Source organism: Eurypyga helias, unplaced genomic scaffold, assembly GCF_000690775.1.
Source record: "Eurypyga helias isolate BGI_N326 unplaced genomic scaffold, ASM69077v1 scaffold8510, whole genome shotgun sequence".
Taxonomy (NCBI): domain Eukaryota; kingdom Metazoa; phylum Chordata; class Aves; order Eurypygiformes; family Eurypygidae; genus Eurypyga; species Eurypyga helias.
This window is the reverse complement of record NW_010225096.1, coordinates 31,675-47,856: the sequence shown is the minus strand read 5'-3', so window position 1 is coordinate 47,856 and position 16,182 is coordinate 31,675. Positions and strand designations below refer to the sequence as shown.

Below are 16,182 nucleotides of genomic sequence, written 5' to 3'. Positions count from 1 at the left end.
ATATCCAGTGACATGAGACTGTTCTTCATTCTTTAACACTGATACTAGAACATGGAAGCTCTGGAAAGAGAAGGCAAAATGAACCATTCCAATAAAAATGTACTCAATCCTACACAAAGATTAAAATAGAGCTTTTATTGATGGAATAACAAAAGTGCTTTTCTTAAATATTTTTCAAAATACATTTATACAACTTACAATAATATATCCAAAATAACTGTATATACAAAACATTACCTTGTTTAATGTATGTGCTTTTTTTTTTTTTTGAAAATTACAAAGTAACTTTTTGGCAAAGTTCAACCTTAAGAGGTGATAGTTTTGAAGGTTGGATTAAGAAAAATAGAACCTGAGGGAAAGTGACACTTAAGTCCATGACAAGCAAGAAGTTCTCCATTTAGTTAAATAAAAATGTTTTTGTGATATTTTTCACATTAAAAAAATAACAGAAGAAAAAAAAAAAACCCATGATGGATACTTTTCTCATCATTTCACAGAGCAGCTTCTCATTCTTTCAGGTATAGGAACTTGAGATAAGAGTGCATGTCAAAAATGAATGCAAGTAAGGACAGCAGTGCCCTGCTGTGGCTTTCTCGTGTGCCGTGTTTCTTAGCTGCTGTTGATATGGTTGACCTGATTGGATCTGCGATGGATTTCTTCCAGAAAACTCTCAAGCTGTTCTATCAGCATTCGTTTTTTAAACCTGTATTTAAAAGAAAACATAATAGTGGATGCACACAATAATACATGAAACAACGTTCACAAAGCTTTTACTGAACCCTGGAAACTTCAGTTATCACCTTAGGTCCAGTGCACGATGAGGTGATATATAGTTCGTATGTATATATGCTGGCTCCTGAAGTTCTGGTAAGCTACTCACTTGCTTTTCCATTTAATGAGGGAATACAAACTATGCTTACTACAGCCTAGTCTAGCGCGTTGCTGAACATCACTCAGCCCTCAAAAAGCCAGGAAAAAAAGAGAGTTAAGTGTTTTCTGTTTCCAGAAGTGAAGTTCTGAAGTACAGAAATAAAATACATGCCAAAAAAACTATAACCCTAAAACTACCAACACCTTTCAGGGATTATTTGCATGCCTTCATGGTGCATTCACAAAAGCTGTGAAGTTGGTACAGGTGAAGGAATAGCCATTACATAGTGCAGAGCAGATTTCCTGACAAGAAAATATAAATTTGAAGTTTGAGAAAGAAATTAAAGAAAATACAGACATAATCTATACCTGGAGTCTCTGCAGTTCTATTTCCTACTGATTACATAAATTTGAATAGCAGGCCTTTTTTTTGCCTTTGCTTACACCCCTGCCCTGGCGCACAGCTCCTTACTGCTTCCAGCTAGCCCTCCCCCTTGCAGCATTTCTGGATCCAGGAAGCCACTTCTGCTCGATGCTTCAGCAGCCGTACGCACACGCAAACATAAGCGGCAATGAGACGGTCATACACTTCTCAACTCGGTACTCCGCTGAGGTACACACCGAGTTCAGACCTATGTCCTTATTAAACCCTGGCAAAAGCCTCTAAACCTGGCCAGGCCTCCCCGTCCATGTCCTTGGCTCACAGGACTCTCTATGAGCACTAATACTACCCACCCAGGCCGAGCCACATGTTTATCACTAAGCATTAGGAAAGTCTCTCTCAGAATAGAAAATAGTTAAGGATTTGAAATTGAGGTGTGATCTCCTCATCCTTAATATTTTCGTGATCAGCTGGAAGAAAAAAAAAAATCCATTACTACCTCATCTTGATTTCTGTCCCTCAAAAGTGATAGTTTCCCTGCTATCAGAAGAGCAACTGTGGGGCAGTTGATTTCTAAAGAAAGCTAAAAACTGTGGATTGTTTTAGAAATCTTGTCCCCTCACAAATTCCTAGTGGATTAACCTTCCAGAACCGAATGGGGGCTGGTTTTAAAAACACTTTGTTGCTGAAATGCTCAAGAGCTTTCTTAAGACTGTTCACTCAGAGCTCCTGGGAGCAGGCAAAGAGAGCAGGCATCCCAAATTTGAATTGCAGTCCATGGCATTGCAAAGGTCAGCTATCAGGTAACAAAACAAGACTATCTGGACAACTCTGGAGAGCCTGGAGATGTTTCCTGCAGGGAGCAGGGAACTTTGGTTAAATGTGATAGCTTGCCTGGATAAGGAAAGAAGCAGGGAACTGCACAGGGATTGTAGGCAGTGTTATCCAGGTGGATAAAATGACCACAGTATAAAAATCTAACCTAGGAGAGAAGAGGAAGGAGAGACATTAAGCTGTTCCTACACACAAACCAACTGAAACTGAAGTTTAACAACAGTCAAAACAATTGCCAACTTTTTCCACCAGTAGATACAGAAAACTGTTGGCTATGGTGAGAGACAAGATTTAATTCCAATGCATCCAACAGCAACACTCAATTGCTGCCAAAATTTTTAGGGAGTCAACTCAAAGAAACTGCAATAGAGAGGCTGTGCAACAGAAATGAGAATTACAGATGATCTAAAAAGCCTAATTTGAGAGACACAAATATTCCGATCCCACTAAGGGCTGCCACAGACTCCAGGAGCAACAGTATTGTTTTGGTGTGCTGAGACAGTGAAGAAGCATATACAACCTACAGACTATGGAACAACGGTGGATGGGTGATATAACAAAGACAGATCAAGCAAAAGCATGATAAAGTAATTGTTGCTACAGGAAGAGCATGATCCCACTGTGCTGGTAGCAGAAGGCTAGAGGACTTGCATGAATGTCCAGCGTACCGTAAGCTCTGAGCATGGTTTTATCCAAAAACTACTTCTGATTTTTAATTCATTATAAAGTTAGTTTAATAACGCCCCAGGGAAAAAAGCTGACTACTACAAAAAACAGATTAGAGAAGAAAAACCTCAACCATTCCTCGAGGCTTCTGAAATAAACCTCAAAGTTACACTTACACACAAATAACAATTCAAGCAAGATGCTGGAATTGTTAGTTCACTTCAACCCAAACACTATTGGTTCTAATCATAATTACATGTTTCTCATTTCTTTCCTCTTCGTAAACATGTAGAAGGCTAGGCAAGTATGTTCAGTCTGAGGATGCTGTAAGGAACAGTTTCTACCTGGATTAACAACATGGTGTTAAACCTGCAGCAAGTCTCTCTACTCCAGTGACAAACTACCTCCTATTTCCACAGCCTCAGACAGGACTACAGTATCTCTGAAGGAAATAAATCTGAAAAGCAGAGACATATCTTTATGGAGCATACCTGGATCTCAAAGCTACTTCTAAGATAAGATTGAGTTGATGCATTATGAATTTCAACTGTTTCTGAAAGCCTAATTCACACTATTATGTAGTTCAACCAGATTTTCAAATGAGCAATACGCTTACACTTGAACTTTGGAACGTGAATGATTTTCCAAAGTTACCTTCTCTTTCTATACTATTGTCTATCTACATTTATGGTGATTTGGAAGTTACAGCTGCTAGCATTTTTAACATAAAATCTAAGGCAAAAACACCACACATCAGGAAATGTGTGGTTTTTTTTTTTTTCCTAAGGAATTGTTTTACTTGCAGCGCAAAGCATTGTGTGGCAAGCTTCAAAGAACTGCACGGTTGTCAAACAGTTGTATATGGCAGTACACGGTGTGGTTTTATAAGATTAATACCATTCAGTTACCTACCTTGAAGCTTCTTTAATAACATTTTGTAAAAATATCAGTCGGGTTTGTAAGCTTCCCTGTACATGCTTCAGTAAAAAGAAGATTCTTTCATATTCTTAAAGATAAAGAGAAGAGCAAAATAATGATTATTTAAGAAATGCCTATACAGGTATCTTGTAATAGATCTCGATGAAATCTGAGTGAGATGCAACAGACTTCATTCAGCTTTTGTAAGCTTTTAGGCAATACCTCCTATCAATCAGGCTCATAGCAATGACATACTGTTTAAGAACACTAGCATTAAAAAACACAGGATACTGCAGTTTAAGATATTACTGGAACACCCAACAAGCTGATCTAATACTGATAATATAAAAAACATTACGTTCTTGAACGTTGATAGGTATAGCAATGTTTTAATCACTCATCTGGGAAGATTTCAGCATAGATTTAAAAACAAATCTTTTCAGCTTTAAGTTCATTTTGCTTCAGTCTCACAGTTCAGTATTATTCTAAAATAGTGATCTAATAATGAATTTTGTCTAGCTCTCATGCCAATTACCTGAAAGAGAGATTTGGTATACTTACTCCTTCCTGGTTTTCGTATCTCTTTCATAATTTGTGCTCTTAGTTCTATATTAATCTCTCTGGAACTTCTGCAATGCACTGTTTTTTTCCCTTTGCTTGGTGAAGACATTGGCAAGTTCTCTTCGGTACTTTGTTCTTTACTACCCGATTCCTCATGATTCTCCAAAAACCCATCAACATTCAAGTTATTCACTAAATGTTCATGCCCTGCATCCTCTGCGTGAGCTGCTGGTCGATCCAATGAATTGAACGGAGAAGAGGACATAGAAAACTCTGAATCCACAGTATTCGGGAACACATCTGATGAAAGTGGGTCTGTAACATGATTCTCAACCACATCATCCATTGTAGCCTCATTATTTGTTTCTGATACTGAAAAACACAGAGATTACACTTGCCAGTTTCACATTCTTTATCATCTGTTAGACACCAATGAGTCAGTTTAGTATTAAACTCCTGTAAAGCTGTACTCCAGCTTGTATAGTCTACTGTACATGCTAGACATAAGGAAATGTGTTTGCAGCTTGTAACACAGAGTGCATCGCTATCTCCTGGCAATTAATGGCTTTAAAAAAAAAAAAATCACAGTTATATTCTTTATAAGAAAAGGGAAATTGCTACCATCAAAAGCACCTGTGAAAATGTGCTTTTATGACATGCTTGTCTTTCCCCATTAAAGTGAACTGACAGACTTTAGGGCTGAACAGTGAGCAGAACTTACACAGCAGCTCAGCTCCGCACTATGGGAAGAGAATTCACTGCACTACAGCCAAATTCAAATTAACATCATGTTGTGATACTTTTGGAGCATCTGAATTCCCAGGCAAAGGAAGAACATCCTTCTGACTGTTTATATTGTCTCCTCATTTAATAGAGGAAATACATTGTTTGTACTGGGAAGCTCATATGAGAGGGACTTCTGTCTGGAGGACTACGTTACCTCTTTCTGTAATTAACCCCATATGCAGACTTAAATACTTCACTTTCAGAGCATGCGGGATAAAACTGCCATATTTGGGAAATCAGCCAATGGTACTTCTACATAAAGAAGTTTTTTGCATAAATTAAAAAAACACCTCTAAAGATTAAGATGATTTACTCACTTTTGTGAATAGGAATAGGTTTAACAAGGTCAGGCTGTGCTTGTGCGATTGGTGTTGGTGGCCCTTTTCCTCCAATGTGATTATTCACGACTGGAGGAGTTTGCGGTCGACCTCTGAGCAGGGGGGACATACAACGACGCCTTTTCGGAATCCCTTGCATATTTGGTTCTCCAGGTCTTTTATGTTTATTTTGAGGTCCTGCTACAAATTCATCTGCTTCGTCTATCATCATTCCCTGTGATTAATTTAATAGGGACAATTCTTAAATTTTAAGCCAAAACCACACAATACAAAATACAATGAATGCTTTGATGTTATGATAGTTGCTGTATATATGGTAAACATGTACTACATGCCATCCTGCACTGAATCCTCAACTGTTGATCAAAGTAACATGGGAAAACCATATCAAACCCTTCCTAGACCAAACCAATGTGCTTAAAGCCCTTATCCAACAGTCTGCCAAGTCAGACAACTAAGTGGGCTGTCAAACTTCCTTTACAGTAACTGCAAAACGACTCAAACATTTAAAAGGAGAGCTCTAAATTTACATTGGTCATTTGGTGAAGTGCAAGATGGATTTGGACAAAAGGGAGAGTCTGTGCTTTCAAAGTTACGGGAAGTTTTTTATGGGGCAAGACCAGTAAAGGAAACAATTAGGTATTAGCTATACAGTGACAAACATATTTCTTTTATAATATAATGCAGAAGCATAATACTGGTTTCCAATAAAGGCTGCCCCCACAGGATACTATTGGTGGAAAAACACGTGAGAAACTTTCTTCTAAGCTGTAGTTTTCCAAACACTTCAAAGGGTTTCTCTGATACATTGCTCTTTGCATGGCCTAGTCAGCAGTGCACACACACACACGCAACTGCACACTATTTATAAAGCGTTACAGAAAAGTCACCTTTTTGTCCAGTTTGAACGGATTGCCAAACGTATGGAGCCTTCGTGGTTGATCAGGATCAAGCTCCCGGAGCGGAGAAGGTATTTGCTTTAGATACTCCTGGTAGTTTCCCATTTGTGCTATAGGTACACTGTGAACTTGATCTATCGTAACAGAAAGGTTATTAACATACGACACTGCTCACCTTACAACAGTTTAGTCTATATCCATTTCACACCTCCAGTTTTCAGACTTCTCAAATGCATTAACAAAATAGATGTGCAAAACTCACCATTATTCTTGCCTAACTGGTATTTATAACATCATGTTTTGAATGCAGAAAATTTGCTTAAATGAATCAGTCTTGCGTATTTATCATTCTGACACACAAATAAGCAATAGTTGTCATGCATGGATGTTAGTTTTCCAATGTGTCCCATAACTTTTCAACAGGGTAGATGGGTGAAAAAAATGAGGCTGGGAACAAATAGCTAAAACATTACTACAAAAGCTGCATTAATGCAAAAAAGTAATGCCATGCTGCATAGAGCTTTGACATAACTCTACACAATTTTAGATACCTAAAATTTAATTGAGACTAGAATTTTCCCAAAGCAACAGTGATTTTTTGACCACTGGAATAAAATTCTTAAAATCCATAGGTCCTTATTCTGAACTTCTAATGGATTAAGTTAAAGTTGTCAAGCCTTTGATCAAACAAAGCATCAGCTAGCAGAAATAGCAGAAGAAAACACTAACATTAGTTTACATGGTGTAATCGCCTCCCCAAAGAGCAACTTCTCTGCATTTCATATTACATGATCACTTGATCACAGACGTAAATCTGACCTAAGTAGTGGCAGGACTAATATAACATACACATTTCACTTGCATTGCCCTTCTCATTTTCTCCACTTATTTCATTACCCTCTGTTTGTTAAGATGCCCTAAAGCAGCACCAGAAGACATAGCAGAAAGGTAAAGGAATACATTACCAGACTAATGAACTATTTGCTGTTGGCCTAAAGGGCAAAGGAATCACGCTGGCAGCACCCAGTGAGCAAGCTTACTTTTCCACTGATCACAATCAACTTTTATGGAGAGAGACAGTAATGTTTAGAACTGCCCTGTGACTTTTTTTCTCAGATATATCATGCAAGTTGTGAAAAAACAGTGAACAAAATCTTATGTAAAAGCCCAAGTTTCCTCATATAAACTAAAGGACAGAGCAGTTAATCTACATCTTCCTTATCCTTAACATTTTTTCTTCCCATAAGTTACTTAAGGAAAAAAATCTAAACCACTATGCAGTTTAATGGCAATATCAGACATCCACTAAGTTTTAAAGAGCTACACTATTTGTTAGACTTCATTTTTTTAATACTGATCACAGTTAAGCAAAAAATAAACTTATCTAACCTTCATCTTGTCCTTTGAGGAATTTGCGAGTACTCTTCAGTAAATTAGATCTCATTCGTGTTAACTGATCCAAAAGATTTCTTCTGGGTATGTCATAAGCATTTCTAAAAGTCTGAGGTTTCAAATCCTATTGTTCCAGTAAATAAAGTTCCAATTAATACCACATATGAAACAATATCTAGCATTTCAATGGAAGTATATTGAAAATAACAACATTACACACAGTGGTGCTTACCTTATTCAGCAAAGCTATTTGGAACCCAGCATACTCCTTCATATTGAGGTCTAGAGGTCTATGAGGAATTTCCCCAGTAATCCCCTGTAGCAGATGTTGAAAATCGTTCCTATGTGCCATAGACAGGTTGTGTGATCTGCTTCTGACCTTAATTCCAGTCTCTTGCGCTACCTTTTTGCCTACAGAGCCAATGACTCTATCGGACTCTATTTTGGCCTTAATTTGAAATAAATAAATAAATAAAATTGACAATATGCTCTTAAAAGGATTAGTCAGACTTATTCATTTTAAATTCCTACCTAAAAGATTCAACAATGTCCTAATACACTATGACGACCATAACCAGGATGAGTGCTTAAGGAGTGCTTAATACATAACCACTTAACGCTTACTACAGTTTGAAATATAGTGAACAGTTTGTGCCTAGGTCTTCTGCATATTTCTCCTCTGCTGCCCCTTATGGTATCTAAGCACCAATATGCATGCAATGCTTTTATTTTCATAAAATGCCATAATTTTACTAGCAATTATCTGCAAACCTATCTGTATTCACATAGGCTGTTTTCTACAATAACAGCTAAACACTAACTCCCAAAAAGACCGATTCTCCCACAACTATAGTTGCGATCAGTCACACAATGGCATCAACTTTGTAAAAGCTCAATACCAACAGTCATAACATTAATAAATATGCAATACATGATAATGCCTGACTAAACAACCTAACACCCGATATTACGTTAGATTTGTACCAAAATTAAACATGTTCATAAACACCAGCTTTTTGGCAGAATACAGTCGAAAAAAAAGCCACAAGTAATTTACTAATCCACCTGCCAATGTTGGTTTTGCAGTTTCATGTAAATTTGTAGGCTACTCAAAAATTGAATATATACTTATTAAGAACACCGAGTCTCTACTGGCAGAGCTTTTCAGAAGTTAGAAAAGCTTTCAAGAACAATTTGCAGTGCATGTCATTACATTTTAGGACTCTAAGATGTCTAGTTTGAGAGATCGGTTCACTTTACAGAATACTGAGCAATATAATTATAATTTAACAGGATATACAGTAGACTTCAAGAGGTTTGCTTCCTCAAATGTTTTAAGAAAAAGCTGGTCCATAAGAACTCAATAGCGGAGCTACAAATACTTGCACTACTGCTTCTTGAAGTTCCAAGCCTACTGCATTATTTTATCTTATTCAAGAAAGCTGTTAACATGCACAGTTCAACAAAATCAAAGTGGAGGAAGCAGGGCAGAAATGTCTTAGCTGGTGCAGAAGACTAGTCAAAGGTACGGGCACTATTCTGAACACAGTCAACAATTTCAAAAGGACACTTGCCCCTCTACGTCTGCATCTTTTTTGAAATTCTGAATTGTGTCAGTTTACTTTATATTTACTGAACATTCTTCATTTCATTTCACAAGCCAAAGAAAGGACAGTGATTCAGATGCACAAAGCACAAATCTGTTTTCTGGAAAAAAAAAATGCTAGAACATCTTTAATATCTAAGGTAAGGCAACATGTTTTCTTTTGGACAAAATTATGTTAGTGTCTGTACAAATAAAAATGCTCCATAAATACAAAAAAATCAATTTGTACCTCCATATCTATCTACATAGTCCAGTCTATAAAGTCCATATCTAAAGGTTAATTTTTTCTTCAATTCAGAAAACCAAATTGCTTTTTTGCTAATTACTTTTGGGAAGGTACTAACTTTCTCCTCTTTTTTTCCTTCAAATCCATTGAACTTGAGTATTTTAAGATTATTCTGATATTAGAATAAATTTTTACTGCTCTTTTGCTTCAACATTACCTGCTGACTCAACTTTTTGAGATATGAAATGACACTGTAACTAAGTCCATATTCCACATTGTCAGCTATAAGGTTTGGTGCTCCCATCATTCTCACAGCTTTCTTCAAAGGCTGAAACACGGAATAGATTGCACAGTCATACACAACTTTACAACTTTTGTATACATGCTTCAACAATTTTTATCCATTTCTAATAAAACCTGAGGTCCTCAAAGTTAGAGGAGAAGAAAAACAAAGACTTTCAGGGCAGCATTTTTTTTTGTTGTTGGTTTAAAGCACTGTTCCATTCATACAGTATCAATTATTAACAGAGTTAGCATTTATATAGGAGTCACAGCTGATGAAATTTTCATAACATTCAGGTCTCAAGCCTTCCACAGGACTCCAGTGAAAAAAGTACCATTGTACATGAAGTTCAGCTATTCTCTCTTAAATTAGTATCTATTCTGCTTGAAACAAGGATTAACACAGTAAGTCATCTTACCCCAAGATAATAAGGAGGCATTGTCTTCAAATAGCTTTCAAATGACTGTCGCCATTTCAGTGTAGGCTTTGCCTTGTGTACTTTAAACAAGTCATCTGATGGTTATAAAAAGAAGAGACGAAATGAAAGGCACGTCTAGACAGCATTGCATACTTTTTTCTAATAAAAGAAACTCTCAAAGAAATGCGAATTCCTCAGTGCTTAAATTAAGATAGCATTTTAACATGTATATAACAAAACTAAATATGCAAACACACGAGATTAATGCTGCAGCCAAAAGATGGAACCTGAGAAATTATTTATCAAATTGAATTGGTAATTGAGACAAAAGATTGGGAAAAGTGGCTCCAAAAACAATGAAAGAAGTGAGAGACCAAAACATATATGAAAGAATCATAAGTAAATCATCTTACGCACTGAATCAGTCATGAAGGTCAACTGATGACTAGTGATACAAGTTACTGATGACAAATATATTGCTCAACATCCTACCTTTCTAGAGGTGTTTGATTAATGCTGGCATTAATTGCAGTAATTATTTACATGAGATCAATTTTTCAATTGCCTACCATCTAAGAAAATTTTTATCAAGTGGTATTTACCAAGCAGTGGAAGGAGGACTGGATAATTGTAAGGCATCACAAATAAATTCACACAATTCAGCGCTGTACTAGCTTTCAAGTAACCAAAAGGATGACCAAGTTCACTGTATTTTGCACTATTGCTCACATATACCTGCAATAAAACACATTATATTGTAAGTAAATGCAAAATATCGGGTGCTAGAATATTACATCCCATTTTGATCATAAAGTCTATGAAAAAACAGCACTGAGTTTAATAACTTCACTGCAGTGTGCACTCTACTTGCCTGCCAGCAGGTCTGAGGGGATTTTCTCTCCAGGATAAACTGGGTCAGTGGTGAAGGCTCTAACTCATATTTATCAAAAGGCAGTTTGTCAATGACCATCGGTTCACAGTCAGTACAGGAGAATTTCACCACAGGATGAGATGTGCGAGGTGGCTAAACATAAGCATTCCACGGTTAGTAAGTCTGTACGAGGATCACAATGCAGTTGTGCTATGACAACTGAAGTAACACAGGTTCTCTGAAAACAGACATATGTAAGGAACCTATTCAATATAGGATTCCTATTTATTGTTAGTGAGACCTAAGGAATTAATTTTTGATGTTAGCAAAGCCTTAAAATCTGAAGGAATCATTTTTTTTAAACAAATGCCTATTATTTTTACCTAGTAAGTCTAGACAGTATGCAAGCAAAACTTCTAACATATACACAAAAACTTTGCAAAGGGAAGTAAATCCCAGTGGGGGAAAAAAGCCCATCTTCAATGCTACTCTGGGGCATGCCCATTTTTATTCCCCATAGAAGCAGGCACTGTTCTTTTGCACTTGCAGACTTCCACCAGCACTTTTCCTGCTCGGCAAATTTAAGTTACAAAATTCAAACTGAATTATAATGACCAAGAGGAGCAGAAATTCAGAAAAAAAAACCCAGAACTCAGAAGAACTCACATTTTAACTAGGCTTGTGAAAAATTATTTCAGTTCAAGCAAGTGTTTGGATTTTAATGGTTTTATTAATCATTGGGAAAAGGCCTTCGTGCCTCGAGTTTCAAGTACAAGTTAACAACGTATTTGAATTTTTCTTTGTTGAAAGGGAAAGCTCATTTTTTTTGTGATGAAAATTGGAGCAGTATGCCTTCCACTGAACGGTTTTCAGGAGACTAGCGTAAGCACTTCTGCTTACCCTGAGCCTCCTCCAAGGCCACTAGAATCTGAGGAAGAGCTCAATTGGAAAACCTCCTTTGATTTACTCTTTACAAGAAGGTAACTGATAAATACATAAGATGAACTAGGGAAACACAGGGTTTTCTTGGACCTTCCTATCTCATCACCTTAAAAGTAATTTTTCTAGATCTCTAAGTTCTAGACTCTCCCTTTTAGGATGAGCCACCCAAATGTTATCTGCCCACAGAGCTGGTCTTGCCTTGAGTGTCTCCACTCTGAGGAAGGTGTACTGTCCAAGTGCACACAAAACAGGAGGCTCAACCAACTGAAGGAACTGCAATTCTCTTCATAGAAGATGCCTCCGATAAACAGTAGTTGTGGAGTTTTGGACCGAGCCATGAAGCAGTTATACTAGGAATAAAAAGGCTGCAAGAGAAGTTGAATGCTAAGACTTCAAGTCTAATAACTCTTGGCTGGACAGCAGAACTGTTTTTACCTCAGAGAAGTAGAAGCAGCCATTTACACGTTGATCTGCCATCATAATAATTAGCCGACTTTCATATACATTTAAGAAAGCCTTGATAGTATCATGACCTACAGTACATGAAACAGTTGTTGCACTAGGACTGTTTTGAGGCTACTCCACTGTCGATTAGGTAACAGGAAGGAAAAAGTAACACCCTATGGATTCTTAGGTAGACAAGAGTTACAACATATGCGAAATTTTAACACTGTTTTCAGAACAGTAATGAAATACAAGTTTTGAAACGCTATCAGCAAACTTAGCTCCCATATATTTCATAAGGAAGGTTCAGTGTGGAATTCCAATTGATGTCAACAGGAATACAGCTGCACAGGCAATAATTCAGTGCAGTTATAAGAGCTATAAATGCTAAAACTAAGATTTTTTTTCTCATCTTTTCACCATTTAAGTAAGTCAATCTCATGTTTTTAGCAGATTTAGAACAACAACTCTTCACCTGGCAAGATCTATTTTAGCAATTTCAATCAGGATCTTCAGTAGCAGACAAACTGACTCTATACAGAGAAGGGAGGCAGATATGGCATGGATAATGATCACAAGGAGTACCCAGGACAGTCTTGCTACAGACCTGTTTTTTAATATTCACTACACAATGACTTTTTGGGTTTTTTCAATGACTACAGAAGATTTACTTTTATTCATATAGGCTAGCTTGCTTTATATTTCAAAAGGGCATCCATGTCCTTCAATGAATGTGGCCACAGATGCCAGCAACATCAAACCTGTAAATATGACTAGAATTTCATACTTCCATCACTCTCAACAATATGTATAAAGGACTTGATCTGTGTTTCAAACAAAAGACAATATTTATGAAAAGTTCAATGAGTTTGCTAGTCAGCACATTAGTTGCAGATGAAAACCTCCCACAAAATTCAATAAAAATAATCATAAAATATAGGGAATGATTATACAACTGCATTATTTCTACTTCAATGACTTTCAAAGGTTAGCAGAAATACAAAAATATATTACACTATATTAATGATTAGTTCTCAGACCAAAAATCAGTGGCATGCGTTCTTTTACAAAAAAGAACAAAGCCATTCTGTGGCTAGTAGTTAAAACAAGGCGAGTTTCTCTATTTGGGATAAACTGAAGGTACGGCTGCACTAAACAACAGCAGATGAAATTACATTACATTCACCTGATAGAATGAAGACAGAACTACCACCAGGATTAAAAATTGGGAAGATTATACTATCTTCTATAAATACCATGTGCAGGGCAATAGAATTTGATAGTCTACTATCAACATGCCACCTTATTTCTGGTTTGGTATTTTAACATTGTTCGAACAGAAACATTACATGCATGTACTAGGCCAACGAATCTGTTACAGGCAGTTTTTCCTAATGCTTCAAAGTTACTAAAAAGCAAACCCCATAGTATTACTTGCTCATCAGTAATTTATCAGACATAACTGCAACACAGATTTACGTGCCATTCCTTCCTGGGTCACACTGCTTTTACAGTTGGCACAATGAAGTACATAACATTTAAAAATCAGTGAAAAGGAAACCCTGAAACATTCACCTATGCATATCTAACTTCAGTACGTACCAGCGTTGGAGAATTTTGATCTGGCCAAAAGGATTCAGGAACAGGCCAATGACCTATAGGAACCCCAGTTTTAGGGTTTGGTCTGACATAAATAAGTTTGTGACAGCTGTGCCAAGGTTGGGGTCCAAAGGGTCTAGATATATCCAACTGCCCATCTACAGAAGAAAAAAGCTTTATGAGTCAAAATAGTGTTAAAACCCCAAAAGAGTATTAAACAACTTCTGTGAAGAATTTAAAAAATATACCCTCAGGGAAACTCTTCCTGCAGTTAATATTATTTCTAAGAATAGCAGATAGTTGTCAGCAAGCATTTCTGCAAAAATCCAGAAACTATGAGACACCAAGTAGGCACGGAAAGTTTACAGGATCAGAGCTGAGAAAGCCAATTATGTGGAGACCTTCATAATAACCAGTTTCTTTCTCCTCCCGTTGTTATTACCAGATAACCTTCAAGCCTCTATACATAAAAAAATGATACACGAGTAATACTGCTGGACTAACCTTTTATTGCAGCAAAGGAGGATTAAGAGGATCCCACAAACACTTCCCAGTAACATCCTATCCTAAGAGGGACCTAGTAAGCCATTCAGAATGAGAAGTTAAGGCTGCACAGCGGTGTTTGCTACTTCAGCTCTTAATGCAGCCACTTTACTACATTAAGCAAAAAAAATAAGTGTATAAACCCACAGTATTTTCATATCAAGCTATTTACATCTCTAGCTAGTTGAAAACTACTGCTTCAAACTCATGAACCTATTTAACTATGCTTGACAAGACTAACTGCCTTTAAGGCCACCTGAGTAACATGACCAAATGTAGAGGTTTTACACAGGTTGTAGCAGGTACAGCGAGTGTTTTGAAAAAGTACAACTGAATTTTAAACATAGCAGATCCTTCCTGCAGTAGTGTCTTTTAAATTCCAACAGATTTCCTTTTGCTCTGGCAACTGTAACACCGAGATCACTAAATCATAATGATAGTCACCCCTGCCATTTCATATCATCGTGTAAAAACTTTCAAGTACCATCAATTGGTGAGGGATCCGGTCCAGCTTTTTCAAAATTTATTACCACTCCACTTTGCACTTTTTGCACCAGTGACTCAAGACACTGATTCAGCATTCTTGGAGAGCACACACAATATGATCGACCTAGAACAGAAGGAACAGTCAAGGTTAAGGCTGTTCAGGCTTTCTGCCCTTATTTTAACTGGGATCGTTCAAAACTGTTCATCTGCCACACACATTGATTTACGTATGGATCACTGATACAAAGCCTCTGCTGAACACTCCCTCTTTGTTTAAGCAGCAAGGCTTCCTAGCGAAGCAGTGACAGTGTTACACACACCTCCTTGGAAATGTTTGGGTTTTAGCCCCTTAACTACTAACACAAATTTTTGGTTGCATTCATGGAAAATGGGCTCCCCCTTGTGACAGACATCAACACTTACCTGTCCATGAATTTCAATCAAAGCACTGTTAGTATAGCCTACACTGCAGTCAGAAAGCAGGGGAATCATATCCTTTTGGAACGCTTTTTAATTCTCTTTGCTTGCTTTCTATCACATTCCCTCTGATGCACCAGAATTATTTTTTTTTTAATGTGATGTAATCAGAAACTTTTACAAACAAATCATAAAAGTGATGCCCGAGCTTTACCTGGAATATAATTTCTAAGAAATTAAAAATATGAGTTATGATGGAGATAAGTGTATCCATTTTGCAGAATTACTATTAATTCTGCATTGCAGAAATTCTGCATCACATTCTGCATGCTCTGGATGCTCAAAACAAACAACCCAACACATTTTCTTCACTTCTGGCTCCTTTAGATCAGAATATTACAGGAATTTAGCAAAAGTCTACTGTGGAACAGACTCAAATCCTACAATTTCTAATTGAGATACCAAAGTGTGTTAGAAAAAAAAAAAGTACATTTTCTCTTCTAAAGAACTGTTGAAGAAAGTAGATTCACACTCTTCAAAGACATGTTACAGTAGTTCATCTGTAGCTTTAATGCACTAAGTGTCTTTAGTTTTATTATATTGGAGTTCTAAGATTTTCTGAGAAATATAAGAACATAGAATCACAGAATGGTTTGGGTTGGAAGGGACCTTAAAGACCATCTAGTTCCAAACCCCCTGCC

General features: G+C 37.0%; 1 protein-coding gene across 1 annotated transcript in view; it reads right to left on the bottom strand.

Moving 5' to 3' along the window:
* Positions 1 to 69: 69 nt before the first annotated feature.
* The window catches only part of INTS6 (integrator complex subunit 6), a 47,161-nt gene continuing 31,048 nt past the window's right edge, over positions 70 to 16,182 (bottom strand). The window contains exons 4-16 of the mRNA XM_010148104.1: positions 15,063 to 15,188; positions 14,039 to 14,193; positions 11,051 to 11,203; positions 10,782 to 10,914; positions 10,180 to 10,274; positions 9,696 to 9,806; positions 7,879 to 8,094; positions 7,644 to 7,770; positions 6,246 to 6,388; positions 5,335 to 5,569; positions 4,232 to 4,603; positions 3,665 to 3,758; positions 70 to 703 (exon numbers count right to left, since the gene is read on the bottom strand). Of these exons, the coding sequence (XP_010146406.1) occupies positions 610 to 703; positions 3,665 to 3,758; positions 4,232 to 4,603; positions 5,335 to 5,569; positions 6,246 to 6,388; positions 7,644 to 7,770; positions 7,879 to 8,094; positions 9,696 to 9,806; positions 10,180 to 10,274; positions 10,782 to 10,914; positions 11,051 to 11,203; positions 14,039 to 14,193; positions 15,063 to 15,188 (2,054 nt within the window). The 3' untranslated portion in view covers positions 70 to 609. The remainder of the gene's footprint in view (positions 704 to 3,664; positions 3,759 to 4,231; positions 4,604 to 5,334; positions 5,570 to 6,245; positions 6,389 to 7,643; positions 7,771 to 7,878; positions 8,095 to 9,695; positions 9,807 to 10,179; positions 10,275 to 10,781; positions 10,915 to 11,050; positions 11,204 to 14,038; positions 14,194 to 15,062; positions 15,189 to 16,182) is intronic.